Source organism: Schistocerca piceifrons, chromosome 1, assembly GCF_021461385.2.
Source record: "Schistocerca piceifrons isolate TAMUIC-IGC-003096 chromosome 1, iqSchPice1.1, whole genome shotgun sequence".
NCBI classification, from domain to species: Eukaryota; Metazoa; Arthropoda; class Insecta; order Orthoptera; family Acrididae; genus Schistocerca; species Schistocerca piceifrons.
Genome location: NC_060138.1, coordinates 430,393,678 through 430,420,211, shown reverse-complemented (window position 1 = coordinate 430,420,211; position 26,534 = coordinate 430,393,678). Strand labels below are relative to the sequence as shown.

At 36.3% G+C, this 26,534-nt stretch overlaps 1 protein-coding gene across 4 annotated transcripts in view; it reads left to right on the top strand.

The window, feature by feature from the left end:
- LOC124795221 overlaps positions 1 to 24,875 on the top strand; it is a 59,230-nt gene extending 34,355 nt beyond the window's left edge. For 3 of the 4 annotated variants that reach the window (XR_007016662.1, XR_007016664.1, XM_047259152.1), the window contains 3 exons: positions 685 to 716; positions 4,314 to 4,411; positions 4,496 to 4,534. Coding sequence is in view for 2 of the 4 variants with exons in the window: in XM_047259152.1 (XP_047115108.1) it covers positions 685 to 716; positions 4,314 to 4,336 (55 nt within the window). In the remaining 2 variants the exon portion in view is untranslated. Of the gene's footprint in view, positions 1 to 684; positions 717 to 4,210; positions 4,412 to 4,495; positions 4,639 to 24,331 lie in introns of those variants that run through there. The other variant, XM_047259144.1, reaches the window with a different exon arrangement.
- Positions 24,876 to 26,534: the final 1,659 nt, after the last annotated feature.

Below are 26,534 nucleotides of genomic sequence, written 5' to 3'. Positions count from 1 at the left end.
AACATACTCATATTTTGTTATTTAACATACTCATATTTTGTGAGTTTAATTATTGTCATACTATCATTTCTGACATTTGCGAAGGTCATCATTATGATTGCTTCATGCAAAGAAAAAGTAAATAAAAATATATAGAACATTAGTTTAAGAAACCTTGGGAAGACCTTTAGAGGTGGTGAGATCCATTGTGGAGAGACTAAATTGATGTAAAAGGCCTGAGCCACAATTTATATGACTGTAATTAAACTAACTACTGAGCCCTTTAATCTAATTTTGGAGCAGTGCTTGCGAAAGATATACAAACCTATGAGATAAAAAAAGATCATCTTCATGTGATATTGCTGCAATCTGTGGGCTTCGTTTCTGATCAGTATCTTCTCATCACAAGTCTTCCCCTTCCTCATACCATCTTCAGCATTGACATTGCCCTTCTTTTGGTCTGTGCATGCCTTTTTGAACATCTGGTTAGTGATGGTTATATCTTTGTGGTTATGGATTTATTTAATTTGTTTATCTTTTTGTAGTTGATTACTGATTGACACTTGCTTGCCAAAACTTGATCACAAGTTTCTTTTTGGTAGTAGGGAATCCATTTCCCTCTATTTTGATGTTTGGGTTTTCCCTCTTTCTTTTTTAGAAATTTTCTGCTTCATATGAAGAATGTCATTGCTTTTTATGTTCCAGGATCACCGAGAGGAAGCTAAGTGGCCACACTGGTAAGTGTAGCCATTTTCATTGTTATTAACTTGTTGCCAATTGAATGTTTGTGTTAACGCTGTTAAACTACTAACAGTTCCTGTAACCTGTGCCAAGTGAATCCTAAACATTGTTTCATGCACTGTGTAAAGAAACGTGAATGTCTGAGATAGTGAATTTGGGAATGAAAAGAGAATGTAGTAGGAAGGTGAAGCATTAAATGAAGATGTGGCAGAACAGGTGTTGAGAAATAGAAACTAATAAAATTATATAAGAAAGACTGTGCAAAGAGAGAATAAAATAACACTGCACAAAGAGAGAATAAAATAACAAAGAGAATTAGTCCTTTTACTGTTTTTTGGTGAATAGTACCATACTCGTGTGTAATAGGAGGCAGAATCTGGAAAGGATGATGACTGTAGCATATTTTGTAAATTCATACAGCTCACTGGTATTGTGGGATCCATGTATGATCATTGAATGTACTGTCTTAATCTAATGGAACCAAAGTCAGGATTACAGTTGTCCATAGGTGTATATAATTGACTGAACTTCAGGGATCATTCTAACAAGTGATCGTATGATGAAGTGGACGAATGTGTTATGTGGCACATAATCAGAAGATAAGTGCAAAATACAGTCTGTAATATTCTGCTGCACATTTTTTTTTTAAAGGGGATGGAATGGCAGCTGTTTAAATAACTGATACTGTGTACTAAAAAACAGTGAATGGTAGCTACTACTCAATAAAAAAAAGTTTGTATAATGCCCTTTACTGGACACTGGTCCCAAAATTAGATTTGGCATCAAAATCTTAATATCAGAATTTTGTCGGGTGCTTGAACAGTTGATTGATTTTCAGATTTTATTTCTCTGCTATTATCTCACAACATTTTAAGTTTCCTTTCTTTCATGCTAACATGGATGCAGTATTTCCTGCTTACTTCCTCTAAGAAGAAAGAAGGTTTGTATATATTAAACTTTTGAGTATGTGAAGATGTACTTGAACCAGAGACCTTATTTGAATACGCAAAACTGGTTCTGTTTCAGTACTACTATGACTTGTTAGTTTATGTTGAATATTAATTAGCAGTTCAGTAATTATTACTTTTTCTCCACACACTGCATACTTGTAGTAAAATATAAGCTCATTTTTTCTTTATAAATCTTAACATAGGGAAATAAATCTGGCTTCAGCTGCCAGATACTGTGGTCATGTGTGTGCAAGTTGCATTTACAAGTGTGTGGGTGGGTGGGTGGGTGGGTGTGCGCGCGGTCGTGTGATTGTGTGTTGTCTTTGACAAAGGCCTTGTTGACCAAAAGCTCTTTTTGTGACAGTCTTTTTGTTGTACCTATCTGCGACTTAGCATCTCCACTATATGGTGAGTAGCAACTATCCTTTTCATAATGTTGTTAACATATGGAAATGATTATTCCTTTTAGACTGAAACATGTAAATATTAGGTTGCTGCAAAAGTTCATAGCATTTTTATTTTGCATATCAGTATTCCAATTGCTATTTTTTTATCAATTGTCATTTATTATTTGTAGTTTACTGTTGCTATTTGAGTTTACATATTGTCATTTTGTCATTTGAAGTTGTTAGCTGAGCTGTGGACACTAAAAAACGGAGAAATTGGTACATTTCTGACATGTTCATCTGTTTGCGTTCAATAGAGGGGTGACAGCAGTTGAGGCAGCCAGAAACATGTACTGTGTATGAGGACAATGCCATTGGACAGAGATTGTTTTAAGGGAGATCGTTTCGATGTTAGTGACTCTCCACATCCAGGTAGCCCTTTGGGGTTTGATGAAGATCATTTAAACACATTAATCCACAATGATCCATGTCATTGTACTCAACAACTGGCAGATTTGATGAACTGTGAGCATTCAACCATCATGTGACATTTCCATTTAGGGGGAAGATTCAAAAATCAGGTGTATGGGTACCGCATGCTCTAAATCAAAATCACAGAAATCAGCAGGTGTCCCATCCTGTATCGTAACTGGTGAACGAAATGGTGTCTTTACACTAACATAAGGAAAATAAAGGAAAGGCTGAGCCCAAACAAAGCAGCAACTCCCCATAAACAGAATTGCCCACATCCGCAAAAGATAATCTTATGCACCTGGTGGAACAAAGACAGTGTGGTGTACTATAAAATTGCTTCCCCAAGGTGTAACTATCACTGCTGACATTTATTGTCAACAACTGAGATGTCTTGCAGACACAATTCAATAATGATGACCAGAAAGACTGCGTGAAGTGATGCTGCTCAATGATAACACCCACTTGCATTCTGCTAGACTGACTACACAGGAGTTAGGTTAGGAAGTCATTCCGCAACCACCTTATTCACTTATCCTGCACCCTCACATTTACACCTTTTCCACACTCTATGGCACAACCTTCAAAACCACGTGATTGATACAATCACAGAGACAAAAAGTTACTCCAACATTTTCATTTTCACTCTGTTGTGAATAATGAAGGAGAAAATATTATTGTTGACCGAAGTCTCTGTTATATGTATCTGTTGTGTTTATTAAACTTATGGAAAAACACTTCAAACTTATGCACCAAGCTAATAATTTATCAATGTGACAGAAAGGCATAAATATGCTATTGTGTTTGAACATTCCTGTGAGCCCACTATGAATTAGATTGCTTGATTTGTTGACATATCAGTGGGAACTGTCCACTGTGTCTACAACGAATGGTGTACCGCTTGCAGCCATCTAATATGGTGTAATTACTCTGGTATTAAAAATATTCTGACAGGGACCTGTTAGTGACTGCAAATCCATCTCAATCGTTTTCCAAGCAAGCATTACAAAGGGAACTGCATGCAATGGACATTTGGGGTTGAGTACATCACAAAAGAGGATTGCTCACAGCAACACATAATGTTGCATACCTTCAATGGACCAAAAAGCACACAAATTGAACGGCACAGACTGGAAATGTGTAACGTGCATGTTTTCTAATGATGCAAGGTGTCAGATTCACTCATGGCCCAATTGGACATTTAACCTGTTGTGGGTGTGGTGGGTGTTTAGGCTGGAAGTTGTTCTGTTATATTTTGGGGATTGTTTTGTTCCATGATTTGAGCTCACTCATTCAAGTTACCGTGAACATGAACCAGGATCTTAATTTCAATATTCTCAGTGGGCAAGTGTTATCCTTCCTTTTACACCTTCATTATGAGTATCCTGTGAAAACTTCCATGTTCCAAGGGCAAAAGAACCATGTTCACAGGGTTTCATGTACACACTTCTGGTCCGATGAACACTTACATGCCCTGTTACATTATTGCACCTCAACTGCTGAAATAATGCCTGATCTTTATTCTACAGAAAAGTATTTGAAACAGCAGGTAAAACATTATCTATGCCCTGCTATTTGGTAGCTTATTGTGACCTGATCATTGGGTAACTCCAGCTGGATATGGTATACCTGAGAAATCTTGACACACTTCTTTGATGAATTGAAGTCATTCTCAAGGCTAGGTGCAATGTTACAAAATGTTAGTGTGGTGTCCCCAGAGGGTGATAAATTTTTGTTCTATGTTTATTTGCCAAATAGTATTAGAAAGATTTTTCTTTGTTTTTAGGTCAGCAAGCAGGTTATTCTTGAGTTAACTGATGATACATGGACAAGAGCAGATGAATATCAGAGAAGTGAAGAATCTGGACGAACAAGTGGTGTAAGGTTAGTGTACAGAGGGAACTATATTGTTAAAATTACTCCGTTTTTTTGTTGTTTCTGTCTTTTATTTCTTGTTTTCATGTACAGAGCAGGGCCAAATGCGCAAGCGCAACCGTTGGATGCCAGATCTCTTTTAATGCACAAAAGCGTACACCAAATGGCAACACGAGATCGTAGTATTACCTCGTCTACACCTCCTAGCTCACTAGATTTGGAGTGGGAACATGAAGGTAAATTGTTTATCACGTTCAGTTTCTTGTGTATTATGATCAGCGTAAAGTGCAGCTAATTGTAAACATTGAATTAGTATCTGTATTGTTGGTGAATGAAGTTGTAATGGCAGTCAGCAGAAAAGATCAATTTATTCATACCCTAGTTTTTTTTCTGATGATCGATGGAACAGAAGTGGAAAATACAATCTTTGACATGAAATTTTATGTCACTGGGTCTAGTTAACAAAATCCAAATAATTGATTTAGAGTTTGGTAGAAATTCTCAAATAGTCTTCTGAAGAATTGAAAATGAAGAAGTAGATATTAAGAACCGTGTCCAGCACTTGGGTACCATTTCTTCTTTGCATAACATCATATATCAAAATAGTGCATTATTGTTATTTAATTATTTATTCATTGCAGTTTTCACTTATGACTTGAACCATAGAAGTTACTCTGCTGAGTTTCACAATCATTAATATGATCCACAATACATTAAGATTTTTTTTATTTTATCAGTAGTTAACATTCTCTAGAAATCCAAAATAATTTTACACTGTTACACTATTACTAAGGTGCTTATGAAGAAAATGGATCTAGAAAGGCAAGAAAAGGAGTATAGAAGAAGGAAAATTAAGAATGAGCCTGGATGATGGTAATGACCACCCACTCAAAAAAAAAAAACGTGTTAAATAATTAAAAGAAGTTGTCAATCAAAATGAATAGAAAGCAAGAGGCCTAGTTGTTGTTTGTACTTTTGATATAATGCTGTCTGTATATGTTGAAGAACAATCCACCAACCACATTCCGTAGGTTTATATCCAGTGTGCCACATCACCCCGAGCACTTAAGTGTCAGGCTCAGAAAATATGGTTTTCTTTCTTCTGGCAAATTTCCCATCAATCTTCAGATTGTATGCCACTTAAATTGTCATCCACTAAATGTGTCTATGATCCTCTCTGTTTTCTGGAACTTCAGAACCTGATGATACGCTGTCTGCCTTTCCTCTGTTGGTGGAAAACAGTGCACAGACTCAGGTTTTGGAATGTGCACCAATACATAACCGCTCGCACTCTTTAGAAACTAAGAAGACGAGCACCCTAGTACAAACTGATAACACCATGCTCCCAAGTCAGAATTGGAGAATCTGCTGAATTTCCTTACACCTCCTCCTGTGTTGATGGGTCTCCAGTGATTGTGTTGTATTGCATTTTTATTGGCCCTTTTGTTTACAAAATGTGTACAGGTGAAAGTAATTTCTATTCATATACATTTAAAATTACAAAATGTACACTTCATATATTTAAATGTTCTTGAATGAAGTAAAAGCAGTAATGCTGTAAATATGACTTTAAAGAATTTCCTAAGGTTTTGAAGTCAGTATTTGCTGTCGTGTTTTTGGAAAGTTTGTTTTTTTAACTCCTATGTGAAAAGTACTATTTTGACACGGGGATGTTTTGATTTGCGCCATATGTAAATTTTTCTTTTGTGTGGTAAAATAATCATTAATGTCACAGGTTTTTTTACAGTCTATTTACCCTGTTTTTGTTGTTGTTGTTGTGGTCTTCAGCCGTGAGACTGGTTTGATGCAGCTCTCTATGCTACTCTATCCTGTGCAAGCTTCATCATCTCCCAGTACCTACTGCAGCCTACATCCTTCTGAATCTGCTTAGTGTATTCATCTCTTAGTCTCCCTCTACGATTTTTACCCTCCACGCTGCCCTCCAATATTAAATTGGTGATCCCTCCATGTCTCAGAACATGTCCTACCAACCGATCCCTTCTTCTTGTCAAGTTGTGCCACAAGCTCCTCTTCTCCCCAATTCTATTCAATACCTCCTCATTAGTTATGTGATCTACCCATCTAATCTTCAGCATTCTTCTGTAGCACCACATTTTGAAAGCTTCTATTCTCTTCTTGTCTAAGCTATTTATCGTTTTGACTCAGGATGTTTCAGTGCTCTGTCAAACTCTTCATACAATATCATATCTCCCATTTCATCTTCATCTACATCCTCTTCCATTTCCATAATATTGTCCTCAAGTACATCACCCTTGTATAGACCCTCTATATACTCCTTCCACCTTTCTGCTTTCCCTTCTTTGCTTAGAACTGGGTTTCCATCAAAGCTCTTGATATTCATGCAAGTGGTTCACCTTTCTCCAAAGGTCTCTTTAATTTTCCTGTAGGCAGTATCTATCTTACCCCTAGTGAGATAAGCCTCTACACCCTTACATTTGCCCTCTAGCCATCTCTGCTTAGCCATTTTGCACTTCCTGTCGATCTCATTTTTCAGATGTTACTGCATTTTTATATTTTCTCCTTTCATCAATTAAATTCAATATTTCTTTTTACCTATTTGATCCTCTGCTGCCTTCACTATTTCATCCCTCAAAGCTACCCATTCTTCTTCTACTGTATTTCTTTCCCCCATTCCTTTCAGTTGTTCCCTTATGCTCTCTCTGAAACTCTGTACAACCTCTGGTTCTTTCAGTTTATCCAGGTCCCATCTCCTTAAATTCCCACCTTTTTGCAGTTTCTTCGTTTTAATCTACAGTTCATAACCAATAGATTGTGGTCAGAGTCCACATCTGCCCCTGGAAATGTCTTACAATTTAAAACCTGGTTCCTAAGTCTCTGTCTTACCATTATATAATCTATCTGATACCTACTAGTATCTCCAGGGTTCTTCCATGTATACAACCGTCTTTGATGATTCTTAAACCAAGTGTTAGCTATGATCAAGTTATGCTCTGCGTAAAATTCTACCAGGCGGCTTCCTGTCTCATTTCTTAGCCCCAAGCCATATCACCTACTATGTTTCCTTCTCTCCCTTTTCCTACTCTTGAATTCCAGTCACCCATGACTATTAAATATTTGTCTCCCTTCACTACCTGAATAATTTCTTTTATCTCATCATACATTTCATCAATTTCTTCATCATCTGCAGAGCTAGTTGGCATATTAACTTGTACTACTGTGGTAGGCATGGGCTTCATGTCTGTCTTGGCCACAATAATACGTTCACTATGCTGTTTGTTGTAGCTTACCCACACTCCTATTTTTTTATTCATTATTAAACCTACTCCTGCATTACCCCTATTTGATTTTGTATTTATAACCCTGTATTCACCTGACCAAAAATCTTGTTCATCCTGCCACCAAACTTCACTAATTCCCACTATATCTAACTTTAATCTGTCCATTTCCCTTTTTAAATTTTCTAATCTACCTGTCCGATTAAGGGATCTGACATTCTACGCTCCGATCCGTGGAACGCCAGTTTTCTTTCTCCTGATAACAACGTCCTCTTGAGTAGTCCCCGCCCGGAGATCCGATTGGGGGAATATTTTACCCAAGAGGACGCCATCATCATTTAATCATACAGTAAAGCTGCATGCCCTCGGGAAAAATTACGGCTGTAGTTTCCCCTTGCTTTCAGCCGTTCACAGTACCAGAACAGCAAGGCCATTTTGGTTAGTGTTACAAGGCCAGATCAGTCAACCATCTAGACTGTTGCCCCTGCAACTACTGAAAAGGCTGCTGCCCCTCTTCAGGAACCACACGTTTGTCTGGCCTCTCAACAGATACCCCTCCGTTGTGGTTGCACCTATGGTACGGCTATCTGTATCATTGAGGCACACAAGCCTCCCCACCAACAGCAAGGTCCATGGTTCATTGTCCCTACCTAATACATTTATTTTGAAGGATGAGTTTCATAATGTGGATACATGGTAAAGAAGGAATACCAGAGATCTTAAACATTGCTCTACATGAGTCTCTAGGTTTGCACCTAAACATGATTGTAATGATTTTCCCCCCTTGGAAGTGCTGTTAGCTGTTTTAGACTTTCCCCAAAATGTGACTCCATGTTTAAGGTGAGAACAAAAGTAGGCTTGACATGCATTCTTTACTGTTTTCTCACTACAGAAGGGTTTTAGTGATCAAAGAAGTTAGTTGGTCTTGTGTCTTGCTCAGTCTTACATTAACACATTTAATATACGTATTCCATTTTACATTACTTTGCTGCCATAATCACCCTTGTTCAGAACTTTGTAAAATTTTAGTGTGATATTTTCTTTTATTGTTTATGAAAAGCTGGTTGCTCTGTGTGCAGTTGCTAAATTGTTTTTCAACAGCGTTTGCTGATTGCTGTAATGGGTCCTTACTTTCCTCTTTTGGAAGAATTGTGGTGTCAGCTGCAAATATGATTGTGTTATGGGCATCCACATTTAAGCTTAGATTGTTAATATACAAACGGCACAGAAATGATTCCTTTACTGAACCTGATGCAGAGCTGTTAGTCATAACTGAGTTTCATATTCTCCTCCTGTCTGAAGATATTGTGGACTCTTTTTTTTTTTTTTTTTTTTTTTTTTTTTTTTTTTTTTTTTTTCCTGGTGTAACGATCTCTTCAGATCTTTAACACTTAACTTAAATTTGCATTTGCCTGGTTCATTGATGATTGATAAGAGCATCAGGGAAGTTTCAAAAATCATTGTCCCTCCTACAGAAAGCTATTAGCAACAGAATCCCACAGTTATCTTTACCTCCAGTTACCGTAAGCGAAGTCATAAGAGAAATTAGATCATTAAAAAATAAAAATTCTGCTGGTGTGGACAATTTTTCTAGTAAAATACTGAAATACTGTTATAAATTTGTTAGTCTCGTCTTATGCAACATATACAATACATCCCTACAAGAAGGGATTGTCCCTGACAGACTAAAGTTGGCTGTAGTGATTCCTCTCTTTAAAAAAAGGTGATAAAAGCATTGTTACAAACTATCGCCCAATATCCCTATTAACTACCTTCTCGAAAATTCTAGAAAAACTCATGCACAGGAGGATTGTAGACCATCTCAACTTCCACAGTATCTTAAGCAAAAATCAGTTTGATTTTCATGCCGGTCTTTGTACTGAACAGGCAATATTCTCTTTCAGCAACCAAGTTTTGAAGCCATTAACAAAAAAATGTCTCCAGTGGGTATTTTTTGTGATCTTACGAAAGCTTTTGACTGTGTAAACCGCCAAATTCTTTTGAAAAAGGCAGAATACTATGGTTTAGGTGGTACTGTTGGCTTGTGGCTACAATCATATCTGCAGGATCGGAAGCAGACTGTAATGCTAAATGGCTCTTCTGGAGAACCTGCCTCATCTGAATGGGGCACGATAACGTGTGGTGTGCCTCAAGGCTCTGTTTTGCGCCCACTGCTTTTCCTCATCTTTATTAATGATCTTCCTCTTTGTTCTGAGACAAACAGCAAATTTACCCTGTTTGCCGATGATACCACTATTCTAATCGACGATTTGATTGATCATGAACAAACTACGAATACTGTTTTTAATGACATCTTAAATTTGTTCTCCTCAAATGGTCTCTCCTCAATGCAGGTAAAACTCATTATATGAGGTTCCATACATCACAAAGTAATCTCGATGAAATTAACATAAAATGTAGAGATCAACCAATACAGGAAGTTGAAGATACAAAATTCCTGGGTGCTTACATAGACAGTAAATGTAATTGGTCAGTTCACATTCTTCATCTATGTAAAAAACTTAGCTCGGCAACATTTGCATTACGGGTTATTTCTTCAGTGACTGAAGTTGACACCATTAAGGTTGCCTACTTTGACTACTTCCACTCATTGATGTCATATGCCATCATATTCTGGGGGAACCAACCACTTGCCACTTGCAAAAAAAGTTTTCACCATAAAAAAAAAAGCAATCAGAATAATGTGTGGGGTCCATCAAAGACACTCTTGCAGGCACTTGTTTCGGAAGATAGGTATCCTAACAACTGCCTCACGGTATATTTTTTCCTTGCTGACCTTTGCGTGCAAAAATTATTCTATCTACCAAGGCAACAGTAAATTCCATGGCTATAACACCAGAAACAAAAACAATCTACATTTCGAAATGAAATGTCTCAATCTGGTACAGAAATGAGTTTACTACTCCAGCATTAAGCTGTTCAATGCTCTACCACTACATATCAAATGTGTTCATTCAGAACTGCCAAAATTTAAACAAGTTCTCAAAGATTACCTGACAGAGAAATCTTTTTATACTGTGGGTGAATATCTGAAAGAAAATGTATACCATCACTAAACTTATTGTGTCTAGAAGTAGTTCAATTGATTTTATTGTGCACTTGAGCATTAGCACACTTTCTGTAACAACAAATTGGCTGTACCTGTATTTACTCTTGTAGGCCTAATATCTGATTTAACTTTGTGCTCTTATCTTTAACCTTTATTTGAAACTCCTTTTTCTGTTAAATGGTTGTTATGCTATCTAGCTGACATTGTATCTATTACTGTATTTATAGTGTGTCTTACTTAAACTATGTACAATTTGGCATTGAATTGCCCTTGTCTTTATTGTAAGTTTAAATTGAAACGTGTACAATTTGACACGTTCCATATCCTTGTGATTGACTCACTAACTGGATATACGGAAGAAGAAATAAATAAATAAATAAATAAAATACAAAATTATTTATTAACATTAGTTGTCAACCAAACTGCACAGACTCCTGAGGTAAACAAAACACTGACTGACTGACTGACTGACTGACCGACTGACCCCCTCTCGCAGCCTCGCCCAAATTTAACAATTGTTACCGTTGTTAATTTATTACAAAATGTAACTTACAATTAAAAACTATTTCATCTAAACTAACTATTTTACATTATTACAGGTTAAACATAAAATGTAAAATAACATATTACAATTATTGTCATCTTTGGTTTTATGTGTGAAAATTAATTCACAATCTGATTTCAACAATTATTTTGATTTTACTTTAATTTTGTAATTAGTTACTGTATGGATTTTATTTCTAACATTTGTTTGAAGTATACACATCCTACTTTGCAAGATTACATAAATTAAACACACACACGTTTTCTCAGATATCGGAATTTTGTAAACTAGGGTAGTGTAACTAACAAGAGGTAATTATCTGTGTAATTTACAAGCACCATTAATTACAATGAATTACATATAAATGAATAATGAATCAAATTACATCAATGAATAATAATTGTTATTTTCTTTTGAATCGTAATGAGGTTTTTTGTGTTAGGTAATTTACCAAATGCAGTTATGGTAATTAGAGGCATTAGTTATTTATGCCAACATTTCCACAGCCTCTTAATATTTGTTGCTAAACATTCATTATTTCGATTTAACTATTTGATATTCAATTTGGAATGTGTGTATATATTTTTGTTAATGACAACAATCTATTAACAATCCTGAGAATTTATGTCTTTCCAGTATATTTATATGTGTTTACAAAGAAGAAGAGGTTTTTTGGGCAAACTGAAATAAACGATACGTATAAAAATACACATAAAAGGCCCTAGGAAGCACTGAATTGGAATGATAAATACATGGATGCATATAAAATAGGCAGTATCAGACACTTCATAATGATCTTGGGGGAGGCTGTAGCATTATACACCCCCCCCCCCCCCCCCCCCCCCCACCCAGCCCCTCTTCCAAGTATTACTTGTAAGAATGGCTGCTAAATACATATACACAATCTGGTACTTTCAAATCACATATTTTCAATACACTTAAATTTTCATAGTATTTGTTTTAATAGAAAACCCCTCTATTTCTGGCAGTCTCTACATTGCAATAACGCAGTCCAGTTTCACAGTTTTCTGGTTGTTTACTTCCAGGTCAGATAAGGATCTTGCATACGGTTCTCTAGCTAGGAACAGGGATGAATTCGTTACTGAAGTTACTCGTGTGGGTCACAGTTAAGGTCACACTAGGTATAAATATATCAAAATCATTCACATATTATTCTATACTATTAGTGTATTTATAAAAAAAAAATCACACAAAGATAAGCATATATAAACTGTAAAGATTTAACTATATACAGATTAAAGTCAGTGAACAAAATTAAATTATATAAGTATCTTTCCTTTTTTATTAGTATTTCAGTATATTCCACTATACAGTATATTTGACCCCTCATATCTCATTTAACTCTTTATCATATCAGACATAAACTCACAGACTGTTCATCATCACACAATATTGTAATGACATACTTTTCACAAAACGTCTTTTGTCACAGTGCAACTTGTCCATTTAATAACACATGTACATCTTTAAAATTGTTCATTTGTACATCTCATTAGCAAATTCATAAAATCATGACCTAGCCTGTAATTCTCATAGAACCACCTTTGAACTACTTCATGCTATCATTTCCCACAAATCAAATACATGCTCTACAGAGTATAACTACAATAATCTCCATTATCATGTATACTCCCAGATTCTATTCTGTCATGAAAATGATAACACTAATTTATCTATAACTTTTATATACTGTACAGTACACACTCATATGGCTCTAGAAAATTGTCTATTACTCCCAGAACTGTACATTGTCCCACCAATTACTTCCTGAACATCATCACAGGTTCACAAAGCCAACAACATGCACAGAAAAAGTAAACATTATTTACTAATACAGATTGCCCACAGGGTGTGATGGCAAGAAAGTGGTTTCTTAACAACACTTACAATACTTATTATATACATAGTACACATTTTAACCTATTATCATCCTCATCTCTACAAAGCTGTCGTAACTCATTTACACAACTCATTTCTCATAACTAGTTTTAAAATGTCCTTTTCACTTATGTTTCTGCTATAGTGGTAACTACTGTCTGAAATGCTTAAAGAATCAGTATTTACACGTCTTAAGAGTTACAAAATAATTATAAATTATTGGTCAATCATTACTGTAAGAAAGTCAATTTTAGTACACAGTTTACATTTTCAAATTAATCCTCTGATAATGTCACTCTATATTTATATTACATACAGAAAACTTATGCTGCAGGGAATGGCTAGTATTTATAGTAAGAGATAACTTCATTACAGGTTTATAGATGAATAAAAGACGTAGTACCCGAAAACGGAAAGAAGAAAATAGAATGCTACATAGCTCAGAGGCGTAATGCTTGCCACGCACCTGACACAAAAATGTGGTGTCTTCCTGAGGTCTTTTACATCATCTTATTTTTTCTTTGTGCTTAATACTTGCTTATAGGGTTTTGGTTCAGTTATATTATGTAAACCAAATAACCTTCCAGATTTTGGATACACTAACCTGTATGCATTTGGGTGTGGCATAGACTGAATTTTGAACGGACCAATATAGATGTCAAAGAATTTCTTTAATTCTAAAAACAAAGAAGACGTGACTTAACAAACGAAAGTGCTGGCAGGTTGATAGGCACACAAACAAACACACACACACACACACAAAATTCACATACACACAAAATTTCTTTAATTCATTGTTTATGGACTTGGATAATTCATGTGTCTTCACCAGGGCCAGATCATCGATTTCAAAATTTGTAGGTTTCAACTTTTTATTATGTTTGTTTTTCCTCCATTTTCCTTGTTGTTCCATTACTTTTTGACCACTTCTTCTCTTTCCTGTGGACTCATAGCCTTACATGCTAGGAATTCAATTAAATCATTGATCAGATTCGTTGGTTTCTTGTGATACATTATTTCATATGGGCAAAACCCAGTAGACAAATGCTGTAAGCTGTTCAGTAAGTCTTCAAAGCTATCTACGTACTCTATCCAACTTACGTGATTTTTGTTGCAATAAGTTCTAAATAATCTCCCTATTTCTCTCATGTAACATTCAGCCGGATTGCTTGACAGGTGGTAAGCAGATACCAGAATATTCTTTATGTTCTTATCCTCAACAAATGCTTTCCAAAGTTTGGAAGTAAATTGTGCTCCATTGTCAGAAAGTTTTCTCTTCAGTTTTCCTACCTTTGTGAAATAGTCTCTTCTAATTTTCAAAATGATGTTCTTACTTGTTGCTTTCTTTTCTGGATAATGTTCAATGAATTTTGAAAAAAGATCCACCATGACAAGTATGTAACAAAATACTCCTTTAGCCTTGGGCAATGATCCATAAAAATCGACTGCTACAAGTTGTAGTTGTTCTTTTGCAACATGTTTTGCATATTTCCTTTGCAGGTTTGATTACTAACTTTTACCCTCTCCTCACTCTCCTGGCAATGTTATAAAAGTTTACATTTTCTTGGACCTTTTGGATACATTTCTGTGTCCCACAATGTCCGAAACTCTCATGTACATACTTTATCAATACTTCCATATACTGCTCTGGCCAACACGATCTCCAAGCATCACTGTCTGCACTGTATCTTCTGAAAAGTATACCCTTGTGCACGTTATAATGCTGCTCTACTTTCTTGTATCCTCTCTTACCCAGATCACTTTTAACTAACTTTCAGTTGGAATCATGGTTCTGATATCTACATATGTCATTCAAATTTTCCTGATTTCGTTCTCATCTTTCACCCCTTTTAGATACATAATCCGAAATTCCTTTTCACACTCATCACTGTTATTTTCACCTTCTCCTCCCACTGGTAATCTTGATAGAGCATCAGCAATTAGATTTTCTTCACTTTTTATATGTTGTTGTTGTTGTGGTCTTCAGTCCTGAGACTGGTTTGATGCAGCTCTCCATGCTACCCTATCCTGTGCAAGTTTCTTCATCTCCCAGTACCTACTGCAACCTACATCCTTCTGAATCTGCTTAGTGTATTCATCTCTTGGTCTCCCTCTACGATTTTTACCCTCCACGCTGCCCTCCAATGCTAAATTTGTGATCCCGTGATGCCTCAGAACATGTCCTACCAACCGGTCCCTTCTTCTCGTCATAACGGTTCCGTTATGATAAATTAATATACTTGGCTTGAAAAAGTTTTTTACCTGTATCTTTGAATTTTTTTCTTTCTTTGTTGGTTTAAAGATTTTATTTATCTCATTTATTTAGTGAAATTTTTTAAGAAAAGTTAATAGAAGAGTTAAACTTTTTATATACTTTACTGTATAGTTGAACTGCTGGAGGAATAGTGACCACCTGATTATCCTGCTGTGATGCAAAGTACACTCCTGTATATAGATTAAAGCCTTATGGTCTGTGTATATGACTGCTTGATGTCCTAATAAGTAATTCTTGAATTTGGTGAAAGCCCAATAGACTGCTAACAATTCTTTTTCAGTGACAGTATATGACTTCTCATGTTCTTGTGAAGTTAGACTGGCAAAAACTATTGATCTATGCTCTATCACACCATCTACAATCTTTTCTTGGGACAAATAAGCTCCCAGTCCGTAGTCACTGCTGTCGGTCATGATGCAAAATGGCTCTGTGAGATCAGGTCTGCATAACATTTTACTATTGCTCATCTGTTTCTTGATGTTGCCAAATGCCTCTTGACAATCCTTGTCTCATACCCAAATGGTGTTCTTCTTCAACAAGTTGTTCAAACATGGTGCATTTAAAGCTTGAGTGCTGACAAACTTACAGTAGTAGCCACAAATTCCATAGAACAATTTAAGTTGTTTCTTAGTCTTGGGTGCAGGAAGTTGTGCAATGGCTTCAAGTTTTTCTTCATCTTCTGAGATGGTATGGCCTAAAAATTTGAGTTGTTTAAACCCAATTTTGCACTCCTCTAGTTTTAATGACATACCTCCCTGTCTCAATCTATAACACACTTCACCCAACAAACGTATATGTTCTTCCCAACTCTTTCCTGTTACAAGTATGTCATCAACATAAAGGAGCAGTTTGCTTAACAATTCTTTTCCTAGAACCAAATCTAATGCTCGGATATATTCTGCAACTGATTCATTAAGACCAAATGGTACATCACAATAGCAATAGCATCTTCCTCCATAGAAAACTGCAGTACATTTTCTAGACTGTGTGTCCAATGGTACCTGATGGAAACCTGCTGTTACGTCTAAACTACACATGTACTTCATATGTTCAAATTTATGTAATAACTCGTCTATGTTCTCAGGGTGATCAGTTTGCCTCTCAAGGTATTTGTTTAAATGTCTCGAATCGAGCACAAGTCTTACTCCACCGCCACGTTTGGAAACTACCACCAGCAGGTTATTTATTGTATTCTCTATTGAACCTTTCAATTACCTACCACTCTTCCATCTTTAGTAGTTCTTTCTCCACAGCTTTTCTTTTTGAGATGGGTACTCCGTATGGTTTGATAAAAAATGGTACATGAGGTTTTAGATTAAGTCTACATTAATAGTTTTTCACTTTACCAGCTTTCTCACTAAAAACGCATCTTTGTACTCCCACAACAAACTACCTAATTGATTTGTCTCTTCTTTACCTAGACTCCCAGCTTCCTTTAGTTTGGTGGCCACTAATTCAGCATACTTGTCTTCACTGCATTCTTCTTCATTGTCTTCCTCGTTAAAGTCAATCTTTTCATTTACACAAATCACTCTTCTAATTTGAAAATTGTTCTCTACGCAATTTTGGATGATTAGTTCAGTCACATGTCTTTGGGTTGGTAAGTTTTATCTTTTTATTATTCGAGTCAAAATCTGCATTTACCCCTTGTATCCAATTCATTCTGAACAAAATATTTTCATTGACGTCAGGTACTACAAAACATCCTTGTTTATACTGTACATCATTAATGGTGAAAGATATTATGGCTTGCCTGTTTACAACTTTGCTGTGCCTACCAGTTACTCCCTTAATTTTGATTCCAATAACAGGATATTCTTCGAAGTCAGCACTACGTCTTATCTGGTCTCTAAATTTTTCAGAAATGGCACAAACAAGACTACCCGTGTCTAAGAGGCAAACTCCCTCATAATTTGCAACTTTTATACGTATATACAAGCAACCTAAAACTTTTTCCTTCCTGCTTTCCTCATCTTCATGCAACAAATCATCCTCAATGTCTCTAAAGTCCAAGTCATTTATAACATTTTTGTTTGCACAATTTCTCTGTATTTTACTTAAAGCTACATCAGATGATTGCTTGATGTCATATTCCTCTTTTACACACTGTCTACTTTTCCTGGAACTGATCTCACTGTAAGCCTGCTGATTGGTTCTACCTTCCTGTTGGAATTCAATTCTTCATAAATAATATTGATGACCCTTTTTACTCTGTCACTGTAACCCTTGTAAGTATCTCACAAAGTTTCTAGCATCACATCTAAATTATGATGGCTGTCCACATGTTCCTTATCTGATGATACCTTCCCAGTTTCCATTGGTACAATCTGGTTCTCGTATACTTCACAAATACTACTGGCATCATCTTCTTCATCATTAATTAAATCTTCTTTAACTTCCATATATACCATGCTGTCTAATTTTTCCTCCCAGTCATTATTACTACTGACACTTTCACTATCAACGTTACCACAAATGCTATCATCTCCAATACTAGACACTTCTACAGCATCTTTACAATGATCATCAGAATTGTTGACAAGTACACCAATACAAGTATCATCGCTTAAGTGCTTAACAGGGATAGATTCTTCCTCCATTAATTTACTTAATCCAAACTCATCAAGATTACTATCAGAACCAATATTTTCTTTGCAAACTTCTTCACCACATTGATTATATAGACTTGAAATAGTATCATCCTCTAACAGAACCTCTTGAACATTCTTACAGATGCTAGTACTTCTATCTTCAACACTTTCATTCATACTTTTCTGGAAGTTACTGTCAAACTGTAATTTGGTAATCTGATGTGCTCTTCTTACATTAGTTCTGTCATTTCTACTCCAATATCTTCGATTACTCTGTCTTACGTAATTATTTTCGATGTGTCATTTCTACTCCAATATCTTCGATTACTCTGTCTTACGTAATTATTTTCGATGTCTCTAGGCTGGTGGTGTTTAGCCTGATTTTGGTACTTATTTCTTGCCCCAAACTGACAGGCTGTCAATGAGGCATCTGTCAGTTTAAATTGCCTCATCTTGATTGGTGATTATCTAATTGTGTCTTACTATTCTCCCAAGGTCTCTCCCTGTTGTCGTGTCCTCTGTCTCCATTCCCATTACTATGGTTGATCCATCTATTATCACTTCTATTGTAACCACTATTATTATTCTGATTTTAATTATCACTCCTGCCTTGATTCCTGCTCTGATTCCACCCCCCAGATGGTTGATTGCCAAATCTGCCATTATTTAACCTCTCATTTATCTCAAAGGCTGTATCCAAGTTATCCACGTATCTCAAGAACTGATCCACAGAGTCATCTGATCCATAAACCACCCTCCACTGTGCTCTTTTTGGTAATCTCCTTGTTAAGGCATCTATTTGTATTAATTCATCAAAAGGTTTATCTAAGTATACTAATTTCCTCAATTGGTTTTCACAAAAACACTTCAAGCTACCATCACTTTCCCTATACATTCGACCATTCAAGAACACACTTTTAATCCTAGCTTGCTCAGATCCTGACCACAACTTATTCAAGAACTTTCTTTCAAATTCATCATATGACATGGTAGAATTAACATTCTGATTGGCCCATGAGATTGCTTCTCCAGCCAAAAATTGCTTAACAAATTTAATTTTAACATTGTCTGTCATGTCATTACAAAAGTTATCCTGACAGTGCTGTAAAAAATCAACAGGATGCAATTTCCCATCTCCTGGAAAGTGTTTTAAAGGTATGCTACCCCCATACACAATTGATATGCTAACAGAATTTCCTTGAGCTGCACCCTCTTGTAATTCTACAACTTTCTTAGTTAAATCTATAACATTATTTTTACACAAATCTACTTTTTCATCACACTTCAGTTCTACATTACTTATTTGATTGGTAATGTCTGTAAGTTTTAGCTGAGAGTTCCTTTTGTAAGCTTCTACTTTTTCTTCTAAACTTCTCCTAGTCTGAACAACCTCTACCTTAAGTTTAAAATTTTCTGCTTCTACATGTTTATCTAGTTTTTTTAATCTCTCCTGGTTTTTGGACCACTCTTGTGTGAAATTAGTTTCTAATACATCTACCTGTTCGTCTACCACTCCCACGCGAGTACTGAGTTCGGTAACAGTATTCTGTAATCCGGACATTTGTTCACTGAATTACTGTCTTAACTGGGGATTTTGCTGACGACTTAACTGTTGACTTTGCTGACCAATATCCTGACTAATTTGTCCCATCTGTTCTTTCGCTTCTTGCCTAATCTTTCCCATCTACTCCTTCGCTTCTTTCATATGCTGCATTAATAACATTAACAAATTATCTCCACCTACTCTTCTCTGTGTAATTTGAGTACTCGTGGCGACGTTTTCACTGGAACCCTCTCCACCAAAACTTGATCTACACTTGGATTACTGTTGGATGATAGTTCACGATACTCGATCCTAGGTCCGAAGTGTTTTCTACAGATTCACAGCCTACACCAGGGCCGGCCAGAAATTCTGCACGCGTGCGGTGCTCCTGCACATGTGCAACTTCCGGGTCACAGCGTGCACACCGCAGCCATCAGCTACCCACAGATGTCGCTTTGTCCACTTGCTGGGATACTGTGTACCGGCGCATTCTAGTGCCCTTTCCACAGCTTGCAAGCCAACCATGGGAAGGTATTTCGCGTATTAAACATTTAAAATACTATCACAGTCTACTCATTGAGACTTCTACTTTTATGTTAACACTTTAACCCAGTAATACAAGTAATACAGTTAACAACCGTGGGCTTTTATTAAGGCAGCTTGACTGACGGCACGTAAATACGAGTAATGTTTTTGATCTAGTATTTAAGAAAGAGAGCACTTAGCGACTTCCAACGAACCTTATTCATGATTTCAAATAACATTAAACTAATGCAAGGTTTCCTATAACTAATTCTCGGTGCCCTCAGTTACACCCACATAATTTCTCTCTCACTGACCTTTGAACAGAATGATCACCTGTTATTTCAATACCATTATTGCTACATCTTTCATCAGCTTCGTCTGAAATCTACACAATAACCGACAATTAGATGAATGTTACATTTTATCGACTTCAGCTGAGCGTAGCGCTTCACACATTAAAAAAAACCGCAAATGTAAGTATACATTGGAACAATCGGTTTAATGATCAACTTACCTGATAATAATGTAACATGGAGCAGAATGAGGCACTAAGGCACAGTTAGTAAACAATAATTTTTACTAATGAAAGGAATAAATCCAAACACTATTGATTGGCGACTCCATGTTGTCTTGTGCACTACGACCAGGTAACAGGTATACTTCAAAAAAGAGACAGCATTGGTCGTATATTTTTTACTATTGCAAAATCGATTTTCTGTCACTGAGTGACCATCTTCAGTGCTATATTGTATAACTTAAATTGGGATGCACTGTTGTCACTAAGCTTATGGCACATATGTGATTGCCGTAAGCTTAGTGACAACAGTGCATCCCAATTTAAGTTATACAATATAGCACTGAAGATGGTCACTCAGTGACAGAAAATCGATTTTGCAATAGTAAAAAATATACGACCAATGCTGTCTCTTTTTTGAAGTAAATCCAAACACGTTTATCACTGGTCATGAGAAATGATAATCGAGTTGATGTGTCCCATCCATTTTCTTAAGGACATTTAATTTTGCTTGCCGTTCGTCACTCTTGAGTACACTACACTCGTCTTTGTGATATGTATTGTAGTGTCTTTCAATTGAAAACTTACGCTGGCCGCCTGTTATTCGGCAGCATAGCAAACACTGTGAGTTTTCACCAACGGCTACAAAAAAGAATTGCAGTTCCCGGTCATTTTTAAACCACTGAGAACATAGAGCTCTCGTCCATTGCTTTTTCACAGTACCTGCCATTTCTCAGTACTTCTCTGTTAAGGTTACGGTTACCAGGGGTAAACGAGACTGGGTATGTTGCGCTCTTGCTTGTACCACGTAAACAGGGAAGTGGAGCCGCCGCCGTTCATTTAGGACACATGTCTAATAATAGATGTCGCTGTCGCACACGTGCGCACATGTGCAGCACTTCCGCACGTCTGCACACTGTGCAGCGTTTGGCCGGCCCTGGCCTACACGCTTCTCTTCATTCATTTTCATGTTCTCGTCATGCAACACTATTTAAAATCAGAAAATTAAAAGAACAGTTATTCATCTGAATTCCAGCGGCACAGGCCAAGAATTTGGTCCATTATCATCAGGTAATGATATCCAAAACAGATGATTTGTGATCCTCCCATAGCAGGTAATGATTTTTTTTATCTTTCCATAAACTGTCACCACAAATAATTCTCTGGGCAAAAGTTGTCTTGCATTCATGTTTTTTACGTAGCCTGAAACAGTCACTCATTAAACACAGTTCCAATTTCAAACATCAATCCCAGGTCAACTCCACCAGATGTAACGATCTCTTCGGATCGTTAACGCTTAACTTAAATTTGTGTTTGCTTGGTTCATTGAAGATTGATAAGTACATCACGAAAGTTTCAATCTTTACAGAATTGTATACTGACATTAGTTGACAACCGAACTGCACAGACTCCTGAGGTAAACAAAACACTGACTGACTGACCCTCTCTTGCAGCCTCGCCGTGTCACTATACATACAAATTTAACAATTGTTACCATTGTTAATTTATTACAAAATGTAACTTACAACTAAAAACAATTTCATCTGAACTAACTGTTGTTACATTTGTACAGGTTAAACATATAATGTAAAATAACATATTATATTTATCATCATCTTTGGTTTTTGTGTGTGAAAATTAATTCACAACCTGATTTCAACAATTATTTTGATTTTACTTTAATTTTGTAGTTAGTGACTGTATGGATTTTATTGCTAATATTTGTTTGAGGTATACACATCCTGCTTCGGCAGATTACATAAATTAAATACACACGTGTTTTCTAAGATACCGGAATTTTGTTAAACTAGGGTGGTGTAACTAACAAGAGGTAATTATCTGCATAATTTACAAGCACCATTAATTACAATGAATTACATAAAAATGAATAACAAATCAAATTACATCACTGGATAATAATTGTTATTTTCTTTTGAATCATTTTGTGTTAGGTAATGTACCAATTGCAATTATGGTAATTAGAGGCATTAGTTATTTATGCCAACATTTCCATAGCCTCTTTAATATTTGTTGCTAAACATTTATTATGTCAGTTTCACGATTTGATATTCAATTTGGAGTATGTATATATTTTTGTTAATGACAACAATCTATTAACAATCACAAGAATTTACCTCATTCCAGAATATTCTGTACGTGTTTACAAAGAAGAATAGGTTTTTTGGGCAAACTGAACTGAACGATACATATAAAAATACACATAAAAGGCCCTAAGAAGCACTGAATTGGAACGATAAATACATGATGCATATAAAAAAAGGTGGTATCAGACACTTCATAATGATCTGGGTAGAGGCTGTAGCATTACACTGTCATACATTTCTGCTAACCAATGATATCTTAACTAGACTATCAAACAATGGAAAATCCAGGACGGAATGTAACAATACCAGAGAAGGAAAGTTGCCACTCACCATATAGCGAAGATGCTGAGTTGCAATAGGCACAACCAAAAGATACACAAAATTAAAGCTTTCGGCCATTAAGGCCTCTGTCAGCAGTAGACACACATACACACACGCCCGCGCGCGTGCTCTCTCTCTCTCACACACACACACACACACACACACACACACACACACACACACACGCACACGCACACACACACACTCACGTAAACGCAACTTGGTAAACGCAACTTGCACACACATCTGCAGTCTCAGAGAGCGGAAACCACACTGCCAACAGCAGCACCAGTGCTTGATGGGAAGTGGCGACTGGGTGGGGGTAAGGAGGAGGCTGTGGCGGGGAGGGAGAGGGATGGTATGGTGGTAGTGGCGGACAGTGAAGTGTTGCAGTTTAGACGAAGGGCAGGAGAGAAGGTGCAGAGGGGGGAGGGGGTAAGTAGCGGAAAGGAAAGAAATAAAAGAAATAAAAAGACATTGAAAGACTGGGTGTGGCGATGAAATGACAGCTGTGTAGTGCTGGAATGGGAACAGGGAGAAGGCTGGATGGGTGAGGACAGTGACTAACGAAGGTTGAGGTAGGAGGGTTACGGGAACGTAGGATGTATTGCAGGGAAATTTCCCATCTGCGCAATTCAGGAAAGCTGGTGTTGGTGGGTAGGATCCATATGGCACAGGCTGTGAAGCAGTCATTGAGATGAGGGATACCATGTTTGGCAGCTTGTTCAGCAACAGGGTGGTCCACAGGTTTTTTGGTCAGTTTGTCGGTGGCCGTTCATGAACGTGTGTGTATGTGTGTCTACTGCTGACAAAGGCCTTAATGGCTGAAAGCTTTAATTGTGTGTATCTTTTTGTTGTGCCTATCGTGACTCAACGTCTTAACTAGACTATCCTTTCATTGACTTTGACCATTTGTTCGAGGTACTGTACCATTATATGTTTAGTATGTTCCACTTTCTTCACAAGTGCATCTGTCATTGATCATTTAATCAAATGTGCAAGGGTTATCCACATACAGTTTTTTACTCATCATCGCCTTTCAAGGAATTAGGTGACTGATTTTTACATGTTCTCTGATGGAATGAAGAATACTATAAAATTCTCTTCCTGTACTGGTACTATCCCATTTGTGTAGCCATTCATATTTCATCAGCCTTTTTAGCCCTTTGCTGTCAATGATGCTCTCTTTATAATCATTGCTAGAATGTTTATTTTTGTTTGAGATATTACAGTAACTGCAAATTTGCTTATTCATGGACATATATTTTATCTTTCCATTTTTAAGGTGTTCTGCCCATACATGCTATGCATTATGCTGGAGTTCCAGAGGAAGATGTTTGTGACTCAAGTGCAACTAATGGGAAGAATGGTGCTAGCAGTACAGGGTGGTCCCGTATATCTACTCCAGATTCACTTGAATGGGACCCTGTTGAGGCTCCCTTGGCTGCCATGTCTGAAGCTCAGGCAGAACTAGATGCTGAAACAGAACAACTGCTCACTGAAATTGAGCGTCTAACTTCAAGAGCCCTCAGGGAAACTGGAGACTGGAGTAGCTGATTAACCCTTTAACATGTCAGAGTCTTGTAAGATTTATAGAACTGTTATGACTGATTATGTGTGCATTTTTGTAGACAGATTTTGTGGTTAACATGTACCACATGTTCAACTAATTACTTGGGTGCTGTTTGAAGAATATGCAAACTATTTTGTCATTTTCCTGACATCATAGGATAGCTTTAATTTTGTCACAATTCTATTGTGATCAGTTGATAGAAAAAGATCACACCTTATTTTTTTGCAGAATTATTTAACTTCTTAGAACACATGCATGTCGTTGCAGTAATAATTTTTGCTTTTTTAAAAAAAGATTCTTATATTGTAAATTGTTTCTTTACTATATCACCTTAAATATTGTTGCAAAACTGCCTCCTTTTTTTAATTGTACCTTGTGAAATTTTGGTCGAAAGCTGAAAAATCTTTGAAAATTTGATCTGTTTTCTGCTTTGTGCCAGTGTTTCTTTTTCCCCTCCTGAATGTTATCATTTTGTGGTTTAGGTGTCTTTATGAAATAACATGTTCCTTATCAAACTAAATTCTTGTAATATAACAGTGTTTTAGTGCATTTTAAGATGTCAGATCTTGTGTGCTTTCACAGTGTTTGGCAGAAATTATCCAGTTTTGAAATGATCTCTGTGAGAGGTTACATTTTTATATGTGATTATACATAATGGACCTATGAACTGAAACATGCTGTTTTCTTTTTCTGCTTTTTATGCTTGTTGTCCACACTCTGCCAAGAGATGGTGGTATTTACACACACACACACACACACACACACACACACACACACATATACATGCATTATTTCTTTTAGTATTTTCAGTATAGTAATGTTGTGTGTGTGTGTGTGTGTGTGTGTGTGTGTGTTTTAAGAATATGTGAGTTATTTTCTATTTGATATACATGTTACTATTTTTTTCTGTCGTAGTTTTTCAGAACATCACATTGGCAGTTTTATTTTTTGCAAGTTTAATATTAAATGCTTAGTTATGTTTACTGTTGTGATGGTGATTTTGTCTTTATTTATTCACAGTTTTAGGACTGTCTTTTGCAAATGATATAGATCCAGATCATAACAGATATTTAAATTGTATTACTTATGGTTTGCTGGAGGTTGTGTGGATGAAATTGCCCTTATTGTACCTATCCAGAGTAGCATGGGGGAACATACAAAAGTATTGAACATCTGTTTTTACAGCAATTTCAGTAAGATGTGTATATTGTTACAACATCTCATTTGTGTATTTTTTTGCCATTGTGATCTTAAACTGAAAATATTGTACTGTAAAATAAATAGTTTGGCCTTTCCTTCAATGCTGAAGTATCTTTGGGCTGAAAGAACTGTAGAAAGAATGTTATGTCCTGTTGTAGTTATTGTTTGTGCCTTATCATCTTAATGGTGATTCTCAAGTTCATAGACTGTATCTACATTAGTTTATCAGATGAGAATGGTGAGTAGTATAACTACTGAGTAGCACAAGATACAGACATGCAGTTTATGCCTTCATTGTTGTATCATTATCATTTGTTGTTTCCAAACAAATTCCAAAAGTTAATGTATTTCCTAAATACTTTAATGAATTGCCAGTTTATCTCCTATTAAATAGAACATGCACTTGCAATCAAAAGAAGGTATCTTCATTACTTATTCCACAACTACTTCTTTTCCACAATTGTTTACTCTGTTGTCAGTAATATATGTCAATCTGTTGTCTGTTCCCACATTACTAGTCCAAACCACCAATTCTTTTATAAAAATGGATGAGATTTGTCTATTACATGTTAGTCTTTTGTCTCGCTTGACCACACTGAGTTACTAATAAGTTATTTGAAATCTTGTTGTTTTCTTAGATTCTTTATTTATTTATTTATATTATATATTCAAGTTGAGTGTACATATATCTGAAAGCATGGAATTCCTGTTTTTA